Source organism: Lutra lutra, chromosome 1 (genome assembly GCF_902655055.1).
Source record: "Lutra lutra chromosome 1, mLutLut1.2, whole genome shotgun sequence".
Classification (NCBI taxonomy): Eukaryota; Metazoa; Chordata; class Mammalia; order Carnivora; family Mustelidae; genus Lutra; species Lutra lutra.
The window spans coordinates 128,809,733-128,830,514 of NC_062278.1; the positions used below are offsets into that span (position 1 = coordinate 128,809,733).

At 37.7% G+C, this 20,782-nt stretch overlaps 1 protein-coding gene across 3 annotated transcripts in view; it reads left to right on the top strand.

Moving 5' to 3' along the window:
- Positions 1 to 20,580, top strand: part of STAG1 (stromal antigen 1) — a 452,889-nt gene extending 432,309 nt beyond the window's left edge. For all 3 annotated transcript variants that reach the window (XM_047736238.1, XM_047736228.1, XM_047736246.1), the window contains 6 exons: positions 10,038 to 10,243; positions 13,751 to 13,925; positions 16,307 to 16,417; positions 16,982 to 17,096; positions 18,403 to 18,483; positions 18,569 to 20,580. In XM_047736238.1, the coding sequence (XP_047592194.1) occupies positions 10,038 to 10,243; positions 13,751 to 13,925; positions 16,307 to 16,417; positions 16,982 to 17,096; positions 18,403 to 18,483; positions 18,569 to 18,592 (712 nt within the window). In that variant the 3' untranslated portion in view covers positions 18,593 to 20,580. The remainder of the gene's footprint in view (positions 1 to 10,037; positions 10,244 to 13,750; positions 13,926 to 16,306; positions 16,418 to 16,981; positions 17,097 to 18,402; positions 18,484 to 18,568) is intronic.
- Positions 20,581 to 20,782: the final 202 nt, after the last annotated feature.

Sequence of the window (20,782 nt, forward strand, 5' to 3'; positions counted from 1 at the left end):
AGGGGTGGGCTGAGACAGAAGGAGAGGGAGAAATAATCCCAAGGAGACTCCCTGCTAAGCACAGACCCACCCACCCCCAACACGGGGCTCAGTCTCAGGACCCTGAGATGACGACCTGAGCCAAAACCCAAGAATTGGATGCTCAACTCACTGAGCCACCCAAGCACCCCTATCATTTCTTTTTATTCATATTCTCTATTTCCAGAGGTAGTGACATCATATTTTTCATTCTTTATATATATATATTTTTTTTAGTTCTTTGAACATTTTTTAATAATAGCTTTGCAGTATTTGTGGGCCACTGTTTTTATTGCTCACTTTTTTACTGCTGTATGTAGGTCACATTTCCCTGTTTCTTTGCATGTCTCATAATTTTTTGTTGAAACTGAACAGTTTAGATAATAATGTTGCAATTATGATACATAATGAAATAACTTAGCTACTCTTGATACTGATTCACTACACCCCTATATATTCATTTTGTTTGGTCATTTGTTTAGCGTCTTGGATGAACAAACTCTGTGAAGTCTGTTTCTCTTGGAGTATGCAGCCTCTGCTTTCCCTACTCAGATTTTTCCCCCTTTTGTTTTTTATCATTTGACTTGAATACCTGGGAGTCACCCCTGTATCAGCATTAGACTCATTAATCAAAGATTGTGCTTATACCTCCTTGGCCATTTAGATTTTTACTTATTACTATTTGATGTGTGTGTGGCTTGAAGGCTGCTATCACAGTACAGGGGGTTTACTCTGTCCCACGGTCAGCCAGAGGACTAGCAGCTTGGAAGTTCCCTCTCTGATTGCTCCTGAGAAGGGCAGCCTTGGTTATGTGCAGTTTTCCAGACTAACAGAAGTATGTGATTTAGTTTAATTTAATTCAGTTTGATTTTATTTGATTTAGCTTAATTTTTAAAAATATTTTATTTATTTGACAGAGAGAAATCACAACTAGGCAGAGAGGCAAGCAGAGAGAGAGGAGGAAGCAGGCTCCCTGTGGAGCAAAGAGCCCGATGTGGGTCTTGATCCCAGGACCCTGGGACCATGACCTGAGCCGAAGGCAGAGGCCCTAACCCAGTGAGCCACCCAGGCACCCCTGATTTAGCTTAATTTTTAAAGAAGTTTTGGTTCATGCCAAACTTGAGGGAAAGGTACAGAGAATCCCATATATATCCTCCTGCCCTTATACATGCAGTCTCCCCATTATCAGCATCTACCACCAAAGTGATACAGTTGTTATAATTGATGAATCTACCTTGACATACCATAATCACCAAAGTTATATTATAGTTCACTCTTGATGTTGTACATTCTGTGGGTTTAGACAAATGTATAATGACATCCATCTATCATTACGGTATCATACAGAGTATTTTTTTCACTTCCCTAAAAATCCTGTGTTCTGCTTGTTCATCCTTCCTCTCCTCCCCCAACCCCTAGCAACCACTGATCATTTCACTGTTTCCATAGTTTTGCCTTTTCCAGAATGTTACATAGTTGGAATCATAGGATATGTAGCCTTTTCAGATAATCTTCTGTCACTTAGTAATATGCATTTAAAGTTCTTCTATGTCTTTTCATTGCTTGATAGCTCATTTCTTCTTCATGTTGAGTAATATTTCATTGTGTAGAAATACCACAAATGATTTAGCCATTCACCTGCTGAAGGACATCTTGGTTGCTTCCTAGTTTTGGCAGTTACGAATAAACATTCCCGCATAAGTAATTGTGAGGACTTAAATTGCTAAGTCTATGGGTAAATACTAAGGTGTGTGATTGCTGGGATCACATGGTAGGAGTATGTTTAGTTTTTAAGAAATTGCCTGTCTTCCCAAGTTGCTATACCATTTTCTGTTCCCACCAGTAATGTATGAGAGTTTCTATTCTGCATCCTCACCAGGATTTGGTGTTGTCAGTGTTCCGGATTTTGGCCATTCTAATAGGTGCATAGTGGTATCTCATTTTAATTTGCATTTCCCTGATGACATATGATGTGATGCATCTTTTCATGCTTATTTGCCATCTGTATATTTTCTTTGGTGGGATGTCTATTCAGATCTGAAGCCCATTTTTTAATCAGATTGTTTGTTTTCTTATTGTTGAGTTTTAAGAGTTCTTTGATTATGTTAGATAGCAGTTCCATTAGGAGATGTATATTTTGCAAATATTTTCTCCCAGTCTCTTCTTACTCTCTAGACAGTGTCTTTCACAGAGCAGAAGTTTTTAATTTTAATGAACTCTGCCTCAACAATTATTATTCCAGGGACCTTGCCTTTGGTGTTGTATCTAAAAAGTCATTGCCATATCCTGGTTTTTCTTCTGTATTATTTTCTAGGAGTTTTATATTTTACATTTAGGTCTGTGATCTAGTTTGAGTTGATATTTGTGAAAGATCAGGGTCTGTGTCTTAGACTAATTTATTTGCATATGGCTATCCAGTTGTTCCAGCACTACTTACTGAAGAGACTGCCTTTGCTCCTTTGTCAAGGATCAGTTGACTATATTTGAGTCTATTTCTGGGCTCTCTTTTCTGTTCCATTGGTCTGCATGTCTGATCACTTGACAGTACCATACTGTCTTAATTACTATAGACTTTTCTTTATTTTTCCAGCCTTACTGAGATAAATTTGACATATAGCATTGTGTGTTTAAGATGTACAGTGTGTGATGATTTGATATACATGTATATTGCAAAATGATTATACTGTAGCTTTTTAATATTTTATTTATTTATTTGACACACAGAGAGAGATCATAAGTAGGGAGAGAGGCAGGCAGAAGCAGGCTCCCTGCTGAGCAGAGAGCCCGATGTGGGACTCAATCCTAGGACCCTGAGATCATGACCTGTGCCGAAGGCAGAGGCTTAACCCACTGAGCCACCCAGGCACCCTATACTGTAGCTTTATAATAAGTTTTCTAGTTGGATAGTGTCAGTCCTCCAACCTTGTTTTTCTCCTTCGGTATGGTATTGGCTATTCTGAGTCTTCTGCCTTTGCTTATAAACCTTAAAATCCACTTGTCACTATCTACAAAATAACTTGTTGAGATCTGGGTTGGAATTGCATTGAATATAGATCAAGTCAGAAAGAACTGACTTAGCAATACTGTCTTTGTAAGCATGAAGGTGGAATATGTCTCCATGTATTTAATTATTTTATTTCATTCATCAGAGCTTTGTAAAAGTTTTCCTCATATATAGATCTTGTATATTTTTTGGCAGATTTACACCTTAATTCATTTTAAGGGGTGCAAATGTAAATGACATTGTTTTGAATTTCAAATCCACTTGTAATTTTGTATCCTGCAAACTTGGTACAATTGCATGTTCATTCCAAAAGAGATTTTTCTGTCAGTTCCTTTGGATTTTCAACATAGATAATCATGTCATCTGCAAACAGTAACAGTGATTTCTTCCTCCCCAATCTCTGTACTTTTTATTTCCTTTTTTATCTCATTGAATTAACTAAAATTCCCAGTATGGTATTGAAAAGAAGTGGTGAGCAGGGACATTCTTGCCTTATACCTGATTTGTTGGGTTATCTTCAGGTTTTTCACCATTAAGTATGTTAGCTGTACAGTTTTTTGTAGATGGTCTTTATCAGATTGAGAAAAATCCCCTTTTATTTCTAGTTTACTGAGAGTTTTTATCAAGAATAAGTGTTAGATTTTGTCAAATGCTTTTTCTATATTTATTGATGTGATACTTGATTTTTCTTTTTTAGGCTGTTGTGATGGAATATATGAATTAATTTTCAGATGTTGAACCAGCCCTGCATACCTGGGTTACATCCCACTCGATCATGCTGTATATACTTCTTTTTCTGTTTTTCTAATATTTTGTTGAGGATTTTTGCTTTATATTCATGAATTATTAGTCTGTAGTTTTCTTATAATCTGTCTGTCTGGTTTTGGTATTAGGGTATTACTGGCCTTACAGAATAATGTAGAAAGTATTGCTTCTCCTTCTGTCCTCTGAAAGAAATTGTAGAGAATTGGTAGCTTTCTTCCTTAAATAACCAGTTAACTCATTTGAGCCTGGTGCTTCCTGTTTTGGAAGGTTATTATTTATTGAATCAATTTATTTAATAGATACAAGCCTCTTCAGATTATTTCTTCTTCTGGGAGATTTGACAGTTTGTGTTTAAAGGAATTAGTCTCTTTCACCAGGATTATCAAATATGTGGGCATAAAGTTGTTTATAGTATTCCTTTATTTTCCTGTTAATGTCCATAGGATCTGTAATAATGTGTTCTTTTTAATTTCTGGTATTAATAATTTGTATCCTCTGTTCCCCCAACCCCTGCTCCCCTTAGGCTGGCTAGAAACTAATCAATTTTATTGTTCTGTTCAAAGAACCAGCTTTTAATTTTGCTGATTTTCTTTATTGCTTTCTGTTTTTAATTTCATCGATTGCTACTCTAATTTTTATTTTTTTCTTTCACTTTGGATTTAATTTGGTCATCTTTTTCTAGTCTTCTAAGGTGGAAGCTTAGATTGTTGATTTTGGATCTTCTTTTCTGATTTGTGCATTCAATGCTGTAACTTCCTTCTAACCACTGCTCTTACTGCATTGCACAAATTTTGATGTGCTGTTTTCATTTAGTTCAAGATACTTTTAAATTTCCCTTGGGAGTGCTTCTTTGTCTCATGTGTTTAAAGCATATTATTTAATCTCTGTGTATCTTTCTGATAATGATTTCTGATTAAATTTCTAATTAATCTTAATTTAAGAGCAGACGTTATATGATTTCTCTAATTTTAAATTTGTTAAGATGTGTTTTATTACCTAGAATGTGAACTCTTGACGTTACAGGTAAGCTTCAGAAAAACATATATTTTGGTTTTGGATGAAGTCAGTCTGTAGATACTAATTCTATCCAGTTGATTGATGCTGTAGTTGAGTTCAGCTATGTCCTTACTGATTTTCTGGCTGCTGAATCTGTCCATTTTTTAAAGGTTTTATTTATTTATTGGAGAGAGTGAGTGAGAGAGCACAAGCCTCGCGGGGGTGAGGGGAGGCAGAGGGAGAAGCAGACCGCTCGATGTGGGACTCAATCCTAGGACCCTGACATCATGAACTGAGCAGAAGGCAGATGCCTAACCAAGTGAGCCACCAGGCACCCCTGAATCTGTCCATTTCTGATACAGGAGTGTTGAAGTCTCCCAACTAACTGTAGTTTCTATTTGCAGCTAGTTTTTGCTTCATACAGTTTGATGCTCTGTTGTAAGGGACATACATGGTAAGGATTATTATGTTTCTTCGAGAATTGGCTCCTGTATGATTGTGTAATGCCCTTCTTTATTCCTGTTAACTTTCCTTACTTTAAAGTCTGCTTTGTCTGAAATTGATGTAATTACTTCTGCTTTCTTTTGATAACTTTTACCATCTATTTATTCACTTTTAGTTTATGTGTGTCTTTACGCTTAAAGTAGATTTCTTATAGATAGCCATACTTGGGTCTTGTTTTTTGATCCACTCTGGCAATCTTTTACTTGGTACCATTGATGTTCAAATTGATTATTGATGTAGTTGGACTAATACCTACCATATCCCTTGTCATTTCTGTTTGTTGCCCTCGTTCTTTGTTTTTGTCTTCCACTCTTTTTTCTGCTTTTTATAAAAAGTTTTAATTGAGCATTTTATGAACCATTTGCTCTTTTTTCTTAGCATATTGTTACTCTTTTTTTTAAGTGGTTGCCTTAGAGTTTGCAATATATATTTACAGCTAATCCAAGTCCATATTTAAATAATGCTGTATCACTTCACAGGTATGAGTACCTTATAATAACAGGTATGAGTACCTTATAACAAACTAATCCCAGTTTATCCCTCCTTCTCTTGCATCATTGGTGTCATTTATTTCACTTATATATAAACATATATAATCAAATAGATATATGCATATATGTGATATATATAAGCATACATAATCAGATACATTGTTGGTATTATTTTGAACAAAAATTTGTTTTGCCAGATCAATTAAGAAAAATTAAAGTTTTTCTTTTACTTATTCCTTCTTCAGTGCCTTTTTTTTTTTTAAAAGATTTTATTTATTTATTTATTTATTTGACAGAGAGATCACAAGTAGGCAGAGAGGAAGGCAGGAGGGGGTTGTGGGGGGAAGTAGGCTCCCCACCGAGCAGAAAGCCCAATGTGGGCCTCAATCCCAGGACCCTGAGATCATGACCAGAGCTGAAAGCAGAGGCTTAACCCCCTGAGCCACCCAGGCACCCTTTAGTGCTCTTCTTACTTTATGTACATTCATGTCTCTGACCTATATTATTTTCCTTCTCTCTAAAATACTTCTTTTTAACGATTTTATTTATTTATTTGAGATAGAGAGAGTGCAGGTGTGGGGGAAGGGGCAGAGGGAGAGGGTGAGGGAGAGCATCTCAAGCAGACTCCATGCAGTGCATAGAGCTCAACACGGGGCTCAGTCTGCGACCCTGAGGTCATGACCTGAGCCAAAACCAGGAGTCAGATACTTAACTGAACTGAACCACCACCCAGGCACCCCTCTAAAGCAGTTTTGCAAAATTCTCTCAATTTTTAGTCTGAGAAAGTCTTTATTTTTCCTTCACCTTTGAAGGATAATTTTGCAGCACACAGAATTCTAGCCGGGGGGTGGGGGGATTCTCTTAACACTTTACTCCACTCTCTTCTTGCTTGCATGGTGTTTTGAGAAGTTAGACATAATTCTTATCATTATTCCTCTATAGATAAAGTATTTTCCCCCTCTGGCTTCTTTCAGGATTTTTTTCCTTCATCTTGGATTTTTTGTAGTTTGAAAATAATGTGCTTAAATGTAGCTCTTTTGTCATTTTGTCCCGCTTGGTGTTCTCTGAGTTTCCTGAATCTATGGTTTGGTATCTGATGTTAATTTGGGAAAATTCACTATCATTTCTGTTTTAAATTATTGTTATTATTGTCTCACTTCTCCTTCTCATATTCCCATTATATTAACACCTTTTGTAGTTGTATTATAGTTAGATACTGTTTTTTCTCCGTCTATAATCTCTTTGCTTTTTTTTTTTTTTTAAGATTTTGTTTATTTATTTGACAGAGAGAGAGAGATCACAAGTAGGCAGAGAGGCAGGCAGAGAGAGGGGGAAGCAGGCTGGCTCCCTGCTGAGCAGAGAGCCCATTGCGCAGGGCTTGATCCCAGGACCCCGAGATCATGACCTGAGCCGAAGGCAGAGGCTTAACCCACTAAGCCACCCAGGCGCCCCATCAATCTCTTTTGCTTTTCAATTTGGATTTCAATCAAGGATTCTCTTGCTGTGTCCCTAGAGCAGAGGTTTTTCCTCACCTGAGTCCAGTCTACTAAGAAGCTCATCAGAAGCATTCTTTATTTCTTTTACAGTTTTTATCTCTAGCATTTCTTTTTGTTTCTTAGGATTTCCATCTATCTGCTTTCGTTGCTCATCTGTTCTTGTGTGCTATCTACTTTTTCCATTAGAGCCCTTATCATATTGGTCATAGTTGTTTTATTTTTTTTTAAGATTTTATTTATTTATTTGTCAGAGAGAGACAGCACACAAGCCGGGGGAGGGGCAGGCAATGGGAGAAGCAGGCTCCTTGCCTGCCAAATGGGGCTCAATCCCAGGACCCTGGGATCATAACCTGAGCTGAAGGCAGACACTTAACTAACTGAGCCACCCAGGTGTCCTGACCATAGTTGTTTTAAATTGCCAGTCTGGTAATTCTAATATTTCTGTCATGTCTGATTCTAATGTTTGCTCTGTCCTTCACATTGTGTTTTTGCCTTTTGGTATGCCTTACAACTTTTTCTTGATAACCAAACATGATGTACTAGATAGAAGGAACTGCTATAAATTACCTTTAGTATTATGGTGATGAGGTATGGGAGGAGGGGAAGCATTCTATAGTCCTATGATTATAGGTCTCAGTCTTTTAATGAGTCCATGCCTCTGGATTGTAAACTTCCCAAGTGTTTCTCAGTTGTTTTCTTTACCCATGGTTGGGACAAAATGGGTAGAGTGGGCTGGAGTTGGGTATTTCTCTTACCCCGGGTGGATTAGGTTCTGATAATATCCCAGCAAGTTGTGCTCTGCTTAACCAGTTTCTCCTGAGGAGAGGCTTTGTTAAGAATAATATACTCTGGCAGATTCTGGGATGGTTCCTTTTCCTCTCCCTCTGCCAATAGAACAGGGGAGTTTGCTCTAATATTTTACTGTGGAAACCCAGGTGAGCTTCTGGAGGTAAATCTCACAATATTATGGAGAGGTCACCCTATGACTGGATCCCTCTGAGTTTTGAACTCTGATTGGTCACAGTGAACTTCCAACAATTTGTGAATTATGGCTTAGGTTTTCCTACCCCAGCAATGGTTCTCAAGGTGGTTTTTGCTTCTGAGTCTGCTCCAATAAACTGTTCTCCTGTGTCTTGTAGTCTTGGGGACAGCTATTTTCCTCTCTATGGATCCAGGAAGTTGTTAATTTTTTTAGTCTGTTGAGCTCTACTTGTTAGGATGCAGCAACAACTTCCAAGCTCACAGGCAGAACTGGAAACCAGTCTACTGTGATTTTATATTTAAGCTTTCTAGAAGTTGCTCTTGGGTCAGAGCAGCTTATTTATTTTTTTTTTTAAAGATTTTATTTATTTACTTGACAGAGGTCACAAGTAGATGGAGAGGCAGGCAGAGAGAGAGAGGGAAGCAGGATCTCCGCCGAGCAGAGAACCCAATGCGGGACTCGATCCCAGGACCCTGAGATCATGACCTGAGCCGAAGGCAGCGGCTCAACCCACCGAGCCACCCAGGCGCCCCAGAGCAGCTTATTTTTTAACTAGTGTTGGTACTTAAGCCTCTTGTGCCAGTGAGGCTTCCTCCCTGTGTTGATAGATCAGTGTAGAGCATGGTGAATGGTAACAAAATGCCCTCATCCCCTGTTCTTTTTGCCCATGAGTGGATGCAACTTAAGCATATGTGAGGAGCCTTGCCAACTTGTATGTACATCTGTGATCCCAGGAGGGCTCTTCTTAGCTGTCTTTTCCCCCCTGTTCTGTTAAATTTCTGTCTGCTGTACTCTTCTTTGGTTGCTGGGCAGGACTTTTATGCCACTGAACAGGATCTGGGTGGGACAGCATCCCTCTGCTCCCAGCGTAACACCCCTTTATTGTGAGCAGGGAGCCACGGGTAACCCATAGTTTTCAGCTTGTCCCTCCAGGTGGTCTTAGCCTGCTGTGCCTGGGAGAGAGTTACTACCTGACAAGTAGGGGATGAAGAAGGGAGCCTTCTTCCTCCCAGCTACTGTCCAGAATAGAGATTCCGCAACCCACCAATGGCCTGCCTCTTCCAAGGTAGCTCTAGATGAGGACCTAGAGAAGGAGCTCCTCCATGTCTGCCCAGAATAGAGGTCCTAGAGTAGTGGTGGTGGGGGAGAGGGGACAGGGAAAAGGATCAGGTCATGGTTCAAATGCTACAAACTCTCACTGTTTTACTGAGATTTAGATTTTCTTGAATAAATGTTTCTCCATTTGCTGTATGCCCTTAGGACAATTTCTGAAGACTTTAAATGATTGTCTTTTATCAATTTTACCAGTTAAAAAGTTGTTTTGCCAAGCTCCTCCCTTCACCATTATAGAAATCCTGCCCAGGTTTGAACAGTTAAAAAGAAAATTCAGTCACCTTTTAAGCTAAACTTCTGATTTTTTTTTTTTTAACATTGATAGAGGAAGCAACACACACACTCAAACACACACACAGACACACATACAGGCTTAGTAATACATTCACCTATTTAAAAGCATTGCAGGAAAAAAAAATAAAAGCATTGCAGGGCTTGCTTCAGCAGCACATAGACTAAAATCAGAATAGTAATAAGCATTCCAGAAATATGTGAAGCAAAACCTTACATTCTCCTCCCTCTTTTTCCAAAGGTAATCACTGTTAACAGTATAATTTGTGTCCTAGGGGATTCTTCAGAACTTTCAGAGAGAGCACCTCACTTTATGAAACAAGTGATACATGAAGTGCTTCCATGAAAATCACTGTTCTCTTCTATTGTGTTTCTAGTCATTCATACCTAGAGAAATTCCTTACGGAGCAGATGATGGAAAGGAGAGAAGATGTATGGCTTCCACTCATTTCCTATAGAAATTCGCTAGTCACTGGAGGTGAAGATGATAGAATGTCTGTGAACAGTGGAAGTAGCAGCAGTAAAACATCCTCAGTAAGGAATAAGAAAGGACGACCCCCACTTCACAAAAAACGCGTAGAAGGTAAGTCTGCCTTTACCCTATGAGACAAGTAATTTGCTTACTATTGCAGAGGTAAAGTGGCAAATGTTGAAGCAAGGTAGTACTGTTAAGTATATTATTTCCTTGTAGATTTGACACATACTGAGAGGTTAAGGCAAAGAGGTTGGAGTAGACAAAGTGGAACAGAAAAGGGTCAAAGAAAAAGAAGTTGGAAGAGCATGAAACACAGAGGAAGATGGTGCAGAGAAAAAGAAGAAACAGTTATAAAGGTTTATAAAATTGATCCATACATTAAAATTTAAAATAAGGTAGTCATAATGTCAATTATCAAAATTCATCCTAATGTAGAAAATATTCCGATATGTTGAAGGTAGACCTCTGCAGCAAACTGAATATACCAAAACAACTTTCCATTTCTACCCCATGGATGGATAATTCATTTTTGTGCAATAAAATAATGATAGCCAACTCTGGTTTTATAACCCCCATGGACTGTGGGAACCAGGGAGTTGAACTGCCATGAAAATGTGATCATTGGTAGTTAACTCATGTATCCAAAAGACTAAAAATTACTTTATTAGAGCATTACTCTTAAACTAAGACAATTCAAAGTAAAAATGTTTATTTCCTCAAATAACCTTCCCCCATCTCCATGCTTTTCCTAATAAATATTCTCCAAACCAAGAGAGAGGAAAGCAGTGATCTGAATCCTGCTCCTCTGCTGCTTTTTACAACTTTCTATTTCCCTTTCAGAATCTCACCTCCACTGCCTAAAAACTAGTGACTCATGAAAGATTTTGCTACAACCTGTAGCAAAATTAATTAGAATTTAAATCTGTTTCTGACATCATTGGGGAGGCAGTATTAACTATTGGTGAAAAGCACACACTCTAAAACTAGAGTTCTAGAATTCACACCTGGCTTTCTAGTTTTAAACCATGTGACTTTTGAGCATGTTATTTAACCTCTCAGCCTCATTCAGTGATCACATAAAGGATGATCAGAGTACCTATCCTGTCAGCTATTGTAAATATTAAATGACATACTGTACACATAGAGGTTACTTATTAGCACAGAGCTTAGCACATAGGTACGTGCAGTATATGTTAGCTGCTGTTGTCAGAATGTCACTATTTCAAAGGAAATAAAAGATATGAAAATATTTACAGCATTAATATTAAAGATTTTCTTTCGGTTTTTATCTGTGAGACTTAAAATCTTTTTGGTCCAGAAAATGAAAATACTAAATCTTATCTTTGGAGTGTAGGATCCTAAACTTTTCTCTAAATAATAACTGCAGTCACCTCCTTTTTAAAATGTCTTCTAGAGCAGCCTCTATCAGGATGCCTACCCCCCACATTACATCTTTCCATCCATCTATCCAGTCTGTCTGTCTAGATATAGACAGATATGTAGATACAGACTAGATATATAGATATTTTTACTTAACAGCTTTTCTTACATGTAATATTCATATTAGCCAACATTCATTAAATTCTTGCTGTGTACCAGAAGTGTGCATTATTAGCATTTAATCATTTACTAACATTTGTAAAGCACTTAGGTTTGTATGTGGCACAGAGTGAGTGCTGTGTAAATGTTTTATAAATGAACTCTGAGTTGAACATTACGTGTATTTCACACAGAAGAAACTAAAGCTTAGAGAATTTAAATAACCATATATAATTCCGTCACTAATGGGGTAATCAGTATTATCTCCAGGATGAAGAAAAGCATACATGAACCAGATAATTTGTTGTTAAATTGCAAAAAGGAAAACTTGCTGTGTGTCAGTTTGAAATTTACCAAGACACTAAGGTAGGTCATGTGCCAGGCATTCTTAGGAAGCAGCTTCATCTGTTTGGAATAAAGATGAGAAAGCTTCACCAGTAGTGTTTTTATTGCGGAATCCTTACGGGTTAGGAGGATCTCTTCAAGAAGAGTGAATTCTTCCTGAAGTTATTAAGTCTTTACCACATACTTTTCTAAGAACTCTGTGAAATGCTGGAGATTAGGTATTAATAAAAATGCTCATAGTACATATGGGAAGACAGAGAAGCAAGCAATTTTAGTTCCACATGGGAAGTGCTCTAATGGGCCAAAAAATGTTTTCTGGAAACATAAAGGGAGTGATCAGACTTAATGAATCAGGAAAGATTTTCTGGAAAAGATGACATGTAGTAAAACTGAAAGATGGATTTACTAGGTTAAGAACCTAAATGATATCATTCTTACCATAAAATTTTAAGTGCAGCAAAAAACAAAAGTTAGGAATTAAGTGTTGAATGGAAAGTGGTATGAATAAAAGAAAATGAAACCTCTTTTTGCTGGTTAGGTAAAGAAAAGATTATTGAATAGTGAGCTGCAGATCAGTGCAATGACCTTAACAAGGCAATAGCTAAATATTTCCAGGAACTAAAAAGCTGATCTAGAATGAACACATGTATCTGATAATTTTTGAAAACACGGAAAGATGGAATGTTTCGTAGCAAGTGAGGAACCTAACATGCTGCACAAATGTGAGACTTCATGGAGGAAGAAAAACAATGGGATTCATACTGTGTACTTTGTGATTTAAATTTTTTTTTCATTTAAATTCTTCAGAAGGGAAAGCATAACAGTAATACTTTTAAGTCTCCCCATATTAAGAAAATAACTTAGAATGTTTATAGTAGAAACTTCATAATTATGTAACATTATATCAGCCTATAGTTTAGATACATACATGCTTTAATCTGCTCACATCTTTGTAAGTGATCTTCAGAAGAAGGAAGAAACACTCCTGATCCCTTGAAGAAATTTAATTCTAATTACAGAGATAACATATACACTTGACAAATCAGCTACCAGTGCAGGCCAGTGTATAATTAAATCCTAAGTACGTAGGAATGATTTTGTTTCCTCTAGAAGTTAAAAGAGAATGGGAAGTGGGGGCTGGGTAGGGTGATTATGGAGGGCTTCCCTAAAGAGGCATGAAAACAGTGAGCCTCTTAACTGGATGGCCCCACACATAATGCACATACAACCTGGCAAAAAGAGTTATTTCTCTAGTGACCAGTTGTGCAGTGGGATTTGTTGATTTCTCAGTAGAGACCTGCCAAACTTAAAGTGCTGCTATCTGGGGCCCCTTGAAGGCCCAGCAACTAGGCCCTTTGTTGCTTGAGTAAAGGAAGGTTACAGGGGTCTCTGGCTGGCCTAATTCTTCCCCTTCTGCCGTGAATTGATCCTTAGAGATGGAGGGACTTTGAAGAGAGGATAAGGTAAGGATAACTGACATTTGATGGTTACATCCATTACCTCATTGATCCTTAAAGCTCCTTGAGGTTGGGTATTGATATCCTCATTTTGTATATGAGAAACATGAATTTTTAAGTTCAGTAACTTACAGAAAGTCACAAGTGAGTCGTATAGGTGGGATTCAAGCTAGGCAGTCTAAGCCAGGAACCATGCTCTGCAAGTCTGTGCTATAACTTCTACCAGAGTTCACTCCACTCATGACATTTTATGACTCTAACTGGAATTTTACAGATGAAAGTCTGGATAATACATGGCTAAACAGGACTGACACCATGATTCAGACTCCTGGCCCCCTTCCAACACCACAGCTCACTTCCACTGTACTTCGGGAGAATACCCGGCCCATGGGAGAGCAGATCCAGGAACCTGAATCTGAACATGGTACTGAACCTGACTTTTTACACAAGTAAGTAGTAAAAATTCATGTTCTTGGTATAAAACCTTTAATTGTTAAAGAAAGAAAAGCTTATATCAAATAAAAACTTTGTTAAAACATATTATTGGTTAGTTCATGAGAAAAAAGCCACAAGCAGAGATAAATAATTGATATTAGAAAATATATAGTAAGTCTGCCAACACTTGTTAGATATCAGTTAATCGAAGTCCAGAGAACTTTAAAGCATAGTATCTCACTAAGTGCTGATCTCAGTTGAAGTTTACGGATTCACTGGGCAGGTCTGTTTATTCTCAGGGACTTGAGAAAAAGATATCTGGTTCACTTCCTTGGAAAGAAAGTCTATTATAAGAGTCTCTGCTAAGGTTCTTACTAGTCTGAACACCGAATAAATAGACTACGCCTTTTATCAATCCATTTAATTAATAGTACTTTGTCTTGGTCAAGTTTATATTTTAAACTTAATCTGTTATGGATTAAGATATTTGTCAGGATACTGGATAAATTCTGAGAACAGTTGCCCTTTCTCTAAGAGAGAATCAAAGCCCCTTACTTTTTCCCACACTAGTAATTAATGTTTTCTAGTACCAGGGCCCCCAAAATTTTGGAAAAGGCAGGATGATGGTATGACTTTTGCTATTAAAAAAAACTTAACATTCTCTTTTTTTTTTTTTTAAGATTTTTATTTATTTGACAGAGAACACAAGTAGGCAGAGAGGCAGGCAGAGAGAGAGGAGGAAGCAGGCTCCCCGCTGAGCAGAGACCCCGATGCGGGACTCGATCCCAGGACCCTAGGATCATGACCTGAGCCGAAGGCAGAGGCTTTAATCCCCTGAGCCACCCAGGAGCCCCAAAAACTTAACATTTTCTTTGTTATTTTCCATTCAGCTTTGAAGTTGTCCTAGTTCTTTGTGTTTCTGTTCATACTGGGGTAATGTTCATAACTGGAATTATTCTAATGGTTGAGAGAAATCTCATTTGAACTCAACAAATGTAGCAGGTTGAAAAAGGAAAGAAGCAGTGTTAGAATTATTCAGATCCTTGGTTTTCATAAAGCATCTTTGCCCAGAGGATCTGCCTTTCTTCAAAGCTAAAAGGATAATTGTTGTCAGCCACTGCATAACAGCATTCATAGAGGGTAGTCCGCGTTATGATCAGCACTCCTGCCCTTCTTCCTAGGGGATGAATTCTTCCTTATTTGAGCAGCCTGTCTTACTTCCCTGACTTTACCACTTGTTAGTTACTCCCCTCTGTGGTCTGCTTTTCCCTGCTGTAGGTTTATCAATTTAATCAAGGTGGTAGCCCTACATGATTCAAAGATAGCTGCTCAGAGAGAACTTCATGCAACAGATGTAATCTATTAAAAACCATTAAGGTTTACATCCTGTAAAATCCCCAAGAGGCAAGTTTATGCAAGTGTCCATGTGCCAGTAAGTGTACAGGGCAGGTGCAAATTAGCCCAACATGCACCTGACTCCAGATCTCTTCAGAAGGACTAAGAAAAAAATGTGTTAATACCTTTTCTTGTTCAACTCTGGAGAGCTCTGAGCCACAAGACCAGCATCATTTCTGCCCCTTAGGGGACTGGTTGTCCAGTAGGAACACTTGTGAGCAGGGCAGCAGAGGTCTCAGAAGCACTCTTGTTTGACAGAGACTTGGGGAACAAAGCTGATAAATTAAGCACCTATAAGGGGAGGGAAAGGTTTTACCCCACCCTCTTAAGATCCTTGACTGGGTCTGAAAATTTAAACGGACACATTTTATTGAATTCTTTACATGTACATGGGAGCTTTTACCCATAGAATGAAGACCTGAAGAAGTTACCAAAGCAGGGAGCTTTTATACCTTTTAGACAAAGAATAAATTTGTGAAGAATAGACAAGACAAAGGGATTTGGACTAGGAGTAGTGGATCCGAGACTATGTAGTCCATAGCATCCTTAATTAGGAAGATAAGGGTTAGTTTAACAAGGTGTGTTTGTAGTTTCCTCTGGTGCCATCTCTGGATTGGTAAGAGACTGTCTCCCATAAAATGAGAATTTATTTCCTGCCTTTAGGCAGAAAAGGAGGAGCTTTTTCTTTGTTCCCTGCTTCTTAATTGCCTTCAGCTCAAAATAACCTTTATCTCAGAGGCAGTATTTTGGGGTGACATGCTTCGGTTTCCTTTACACCTACCAACCAACCCTTGGAGACTTAGGCATCTCTTTGGACAACTTACTGACATTTCTGCAAAGATAGATCCTTCGATAATGATCTGTCTCTCCCTTAACTCTCTAATAAATCCAGCTAATTCCCCATACATGGGGATTAGGCCAACCAACGATGGCCTTCTTGGCATGGGACTGATTAGCTAAATTCATCTTTCGCCAGAAAATGAATAATGTATTCTCTTAGTCCTCAGATGCAGATCTCTTGGTTAGGCCAACCAAAATTAGAAGATTTAAATCGGAAGGACAGAACAGGAATGAACTACATGAAAGTGAGAACTGGAGTAAGGCATGCCGTGTAAGTGTTACATCAAGTATCACAAGAACATAATGACTATGTGATGCTGTTCATTTTGTGGAATGATGGCTCTCCTCTGACATTTGGTCTCAGAAGAGGAGTTAAGATCATAGTCATAATTCAGGATATGCTGTGCAATGTAGGGTAGAAATAGAGGGTGTGGACTTCTGAGGCTTTTGCCATTTAAATCCTAATGCTGCCACTTGCCAGCTCTGTGGCTTTGGGCGGGCTCTAAACCTCAGTGCCTCAGGTTCTTCATTTGTAAATTTGGGATAATAGTACCAGTCACATAGAGTCTTGTGGGAATTGATACATAGCTAAGTAATGTTAACTTCTGTTGTTACTGCATTTAAATTATGCTTCCTTTTGCTAAGTGGAGACAAAATCTTGAATGAAACAAATGAATGATCCTTAATTTAGGAGTTCAGGATCATAATCTGTGGAGCCTATGGGTTGTGACTGGAACATGTGCTTTCATTGGTTAGAAGAGCTACTGTAAGAAAGAGCCAGGACTCCAAATTTGATGAGTCTGAACAGCATCTGATCATGCTTTTTCCTTATCAGTCGGGGCCTAATGGAGGAAGATGCTGAGCCCATCTTTGAAGATGTGATGATGTCATCCCGGAGTCAGTTAGAAGATATGAATGAAGAATTTGAAGACACAATGGTTATTGATCTGGTAAGGAAATTTCAGTACATTTTCTTCTGTTAAAATAAGTGAAAGTGTTGGTGTAAGATGATGCTCTTGTTTTCAGAACCCCATGAAAAGGAGAGGTGTAGAGGTTGTAAATGTAGCAGCAGGAAGGACCAGTATAATCCTTTAGCACATCTGGATGAGCTTGTATTTTTCAAGCCTGCTTTTCTAAGCAGTCAGATTTTAAATTCTGGCAATAACAGGAACTGGTTCCTTATTACCTTCTTGAGAAGGGGCTCACACTAGATCTCTCTCTTAGTATAGTGTGTACATTTGGTCTCAAACTAACTTGGGAGTCTGATGATACATAGAGTGTTTTCCAGCATAGCAACCAAACACAGAATATGGACCGTAATTGTTTGGTGTGAAATAAGAAATTATTGACTTTGTCAGGAATAGTAATGCATGGGGGTTATATTTTTTGTTTTTTAATTTCTATCAAATACATTTTGAAACAGTTACAGGTGAAATAACCAAAAAAAAAAAAAAAAAAAGGAGACTCACTGAAATAAGATTGGCCAAAGGTTTGACAGTTGAAGCTAGGTGATGGGTATATGGGAGTTCATTGAACTACTTTATGTATTTGCTGGGGCTGCTATACAAGTACCACTGACTGGTAGCTTAAACGATAGAAATTTTCTCACATTTCTGGAGGCTAGAAGTTGAGATCATGGTGTCAGGGAGACTGATTTCATTCTGAGGCTTCTCTCCTTAACTTGTAGATGGTCATCCTCTCCCTTTACCTTCATATGATCTTTCCTTTGTGTCTCCTTTTCTTATAAGGATATGAGTCCACCCACATGACCTCATTTTACCTCAGTTATTACCTTTTTATAGGTCCTGTCTCCAAATTAACAGTCACATTCTGAGATACTGGGGTTTAGGTCTTCAATATATGAATTTAGGGGGACATAGTTTAGCCCATAACATTCTGCTTAGTAACTTTTCTAAGAAATGTAAAGGAGATCATGTCACTCCAGTCTCTCCCCTCCCATCAATAGCTTTCCATCTACGTGCTTTGGGAAATGTAGGAATGAATTTTATAATCATTCCATGATTCAAAGGCATGTTCTATATTTATATGCCCCAAAATTATTTATATGCATTTCCATATTCAGTGTATTCACTGTAATTTGAAATCTTTTTTTTAAGTGTATGCTCCATGTAAAAGCCACATTCTTTTCCTTTTAAAATTAGATCCTCAACAGCTCTATTTTGTGGTACCTTCAGAAATATTAGCTGCTTACCATCTTAATGTATCTCAAGAAAACATTTTCACTTCTCTTTCCAGCCCCCATCAAGAAATCGGCGAGAGAGAGCTGAGCTGAGGCCAGATTTCTTTGATTCCGCAGCTATCATAGAAGACGATTCAGTAAATGTTAAACTATTACTGCTTTTTATTTATGATTTCTGGGTCTTGTTATACACGAAGTTAATTGTGTTTCTCATTTTTCTAGGGATTTGGAATGCCTATGTTCTGAAGTCTGAAGAAAATTTACAAATATGGAACTCTATTATTTAGAGCTAGAGGCCTATATACTGTGATAGCTTGTATGGGGGAAAAAACACTTTTGATGTGATCTGATTTGTTTTTTAATCAAATGATTGAGGTCAATCCCTTTTTGCAGTGGCAGAAGAGGAGCATGTAAATTACCCAAGGGAATGTTGGTGAAAGTCACCTCAGAAAGACTGACCTGAAAAATCATTTGTGTCCTAATATTGGACTTATCCCAATACAGATGTGTGTGTTTTTCTGGAAAGAGGAAAAATTTTAAATTTTTAAAACAGCTGTCAAGATAAACACTGTTATACACCTGTTTTATGAAAACAGCATTGAGTAAAAAAAAAAAAAAAAAATATTTTTAACTTTATTTTCCTGTTGTACAATTTAAAAACCGTTTTAACATTTTGCCTTTTTATGTTTTAAAAGCTAACCATTTTTATTAAACCTATGAGTAAGCAGCTCATCCTAATTGCCGAAGAGTGTTTTGGAGCTCACTGGATTTGGTTGACCTTGTGGAACACAGAAATACGGAGGAGCAGAATATTGACAAGCTAAGATGAAATTCTGACAGTGCATCTCTGCCAAAAACCACACATCCTCTGTGGATATGGATTCCCAGATTTTATATACTCTTGAATAAAAAGGTTTATTTTTATTTATAAGGGGGCATAAAATAAGAAATGTCCATGCAGCCATTTTCCAACAAATGCTGTACACCATTCATTTTATATAGAATAGGGAGATTCAAATACAGTACATTTTCTATTGGTATTTGTTCTGTGCATTTTTAGCAACTTCTACCAGCAAATAAAGTATTCTCAGAAAAACAAAAATGGTTCTCAAGTTATCGGTTTGCTGTTTTTACTACTTATTTCATGCCCTGCCAAATTCAAGTTACATAGATTCCGTTTTCTTAAAAAGATAATCATGAAGAACAACTTTGCCATTCAAAAGTAATTTTAAGTGTAACATAACTGTGTCTACTTCCCATGCACTTAATACCTTATGCGCTGATTTTGTGAATTAAGTTTACCAATTATAGAAGTATGTGCTGCATAGAAGTCTGTGCTTAGAGGGTGAAGTTCCTAAGCTTACCTTGAAATACAGCTACATTTCAGTGTTAAATGTGCATTTTAATTATTTTGGGGAAAGAAATTATGAATCTTCAGGACAGCCTTCAGTGGTTTAGTTATGTTCTGCTTAGACTTTTATGACTTGCTGCTATTGTTTTTAAAAGCCCACTTAGTTTCTATCTTCCTGATTTTTTAAAGTAAGCCTCAATTACAAACCAATCCATCCACAGCTGCTTGTGGGCTGGTTTTTAAAGTAACTGCAACAGAATCATGAGGCTTTCCCTTCTTACCAAAAATGAAAAGCATTTTTTCACTAATCTGTGCACCCAATGATTATTTTTTGTTGGGAAAGCAAATGGATTATTCATTCTTTTAGTAAACACAGAACAGATTTTTCTCAATGTTTGTACAGTTCTGAAAAAACCTGGTCACCAAAAATGTTATATCTGCTAATTTAGCAATTCCTAGGCTCCAGTTTGAGGGGCTGGGGTCTCGCTTTCTTCCAGGAATGTGGGCCTCACTGGACATGAAGGGGCAGGAATACCTGGACTGTCCACTACTGCCAGCCCTGCCTACAGTTCTGGCCAAGGAGGAAGCTGGGAAGTGCCCTGGCACATGCACAGAGTGATCCTTTGCTTGACAGTTTCATACGGAAAACAGATGCTGACTTAGAATTGTAGACTACCATGCAACAAGAAAAAAGGCTTAATATCTACTCCAATGGGTTTGCAGTTCAGTTTGAAGTCAATCGAATTTTTGTATTTTCAGTGTCTCCTTGATTGGTTTTGCTAGTAATTCTGTAAATTGTACATTTGCAATATGAGGTTTTTTTCCTTTTGTACAATTTGAAACTGATGCTTCACCTTTCCTTTAATAAACTATTCAAAATCAGGCTTGTGGTAGTTGTCCTATTCTTACTAGGTAAAGTTTTAAAGAGATGATTTTCTGCTCTGGAGAATTTGTTCAAAGTTTGCACATTCTGATAATTAACTATCAGTGAGTTTTGTTTGGTTTTGTTGTTGTTCTAGGAAAAGAAATTTAGGACGAGTTCATTCATTTTCTTTCATTCCCTGGAGAAGTCTGTGGTTCAAGAG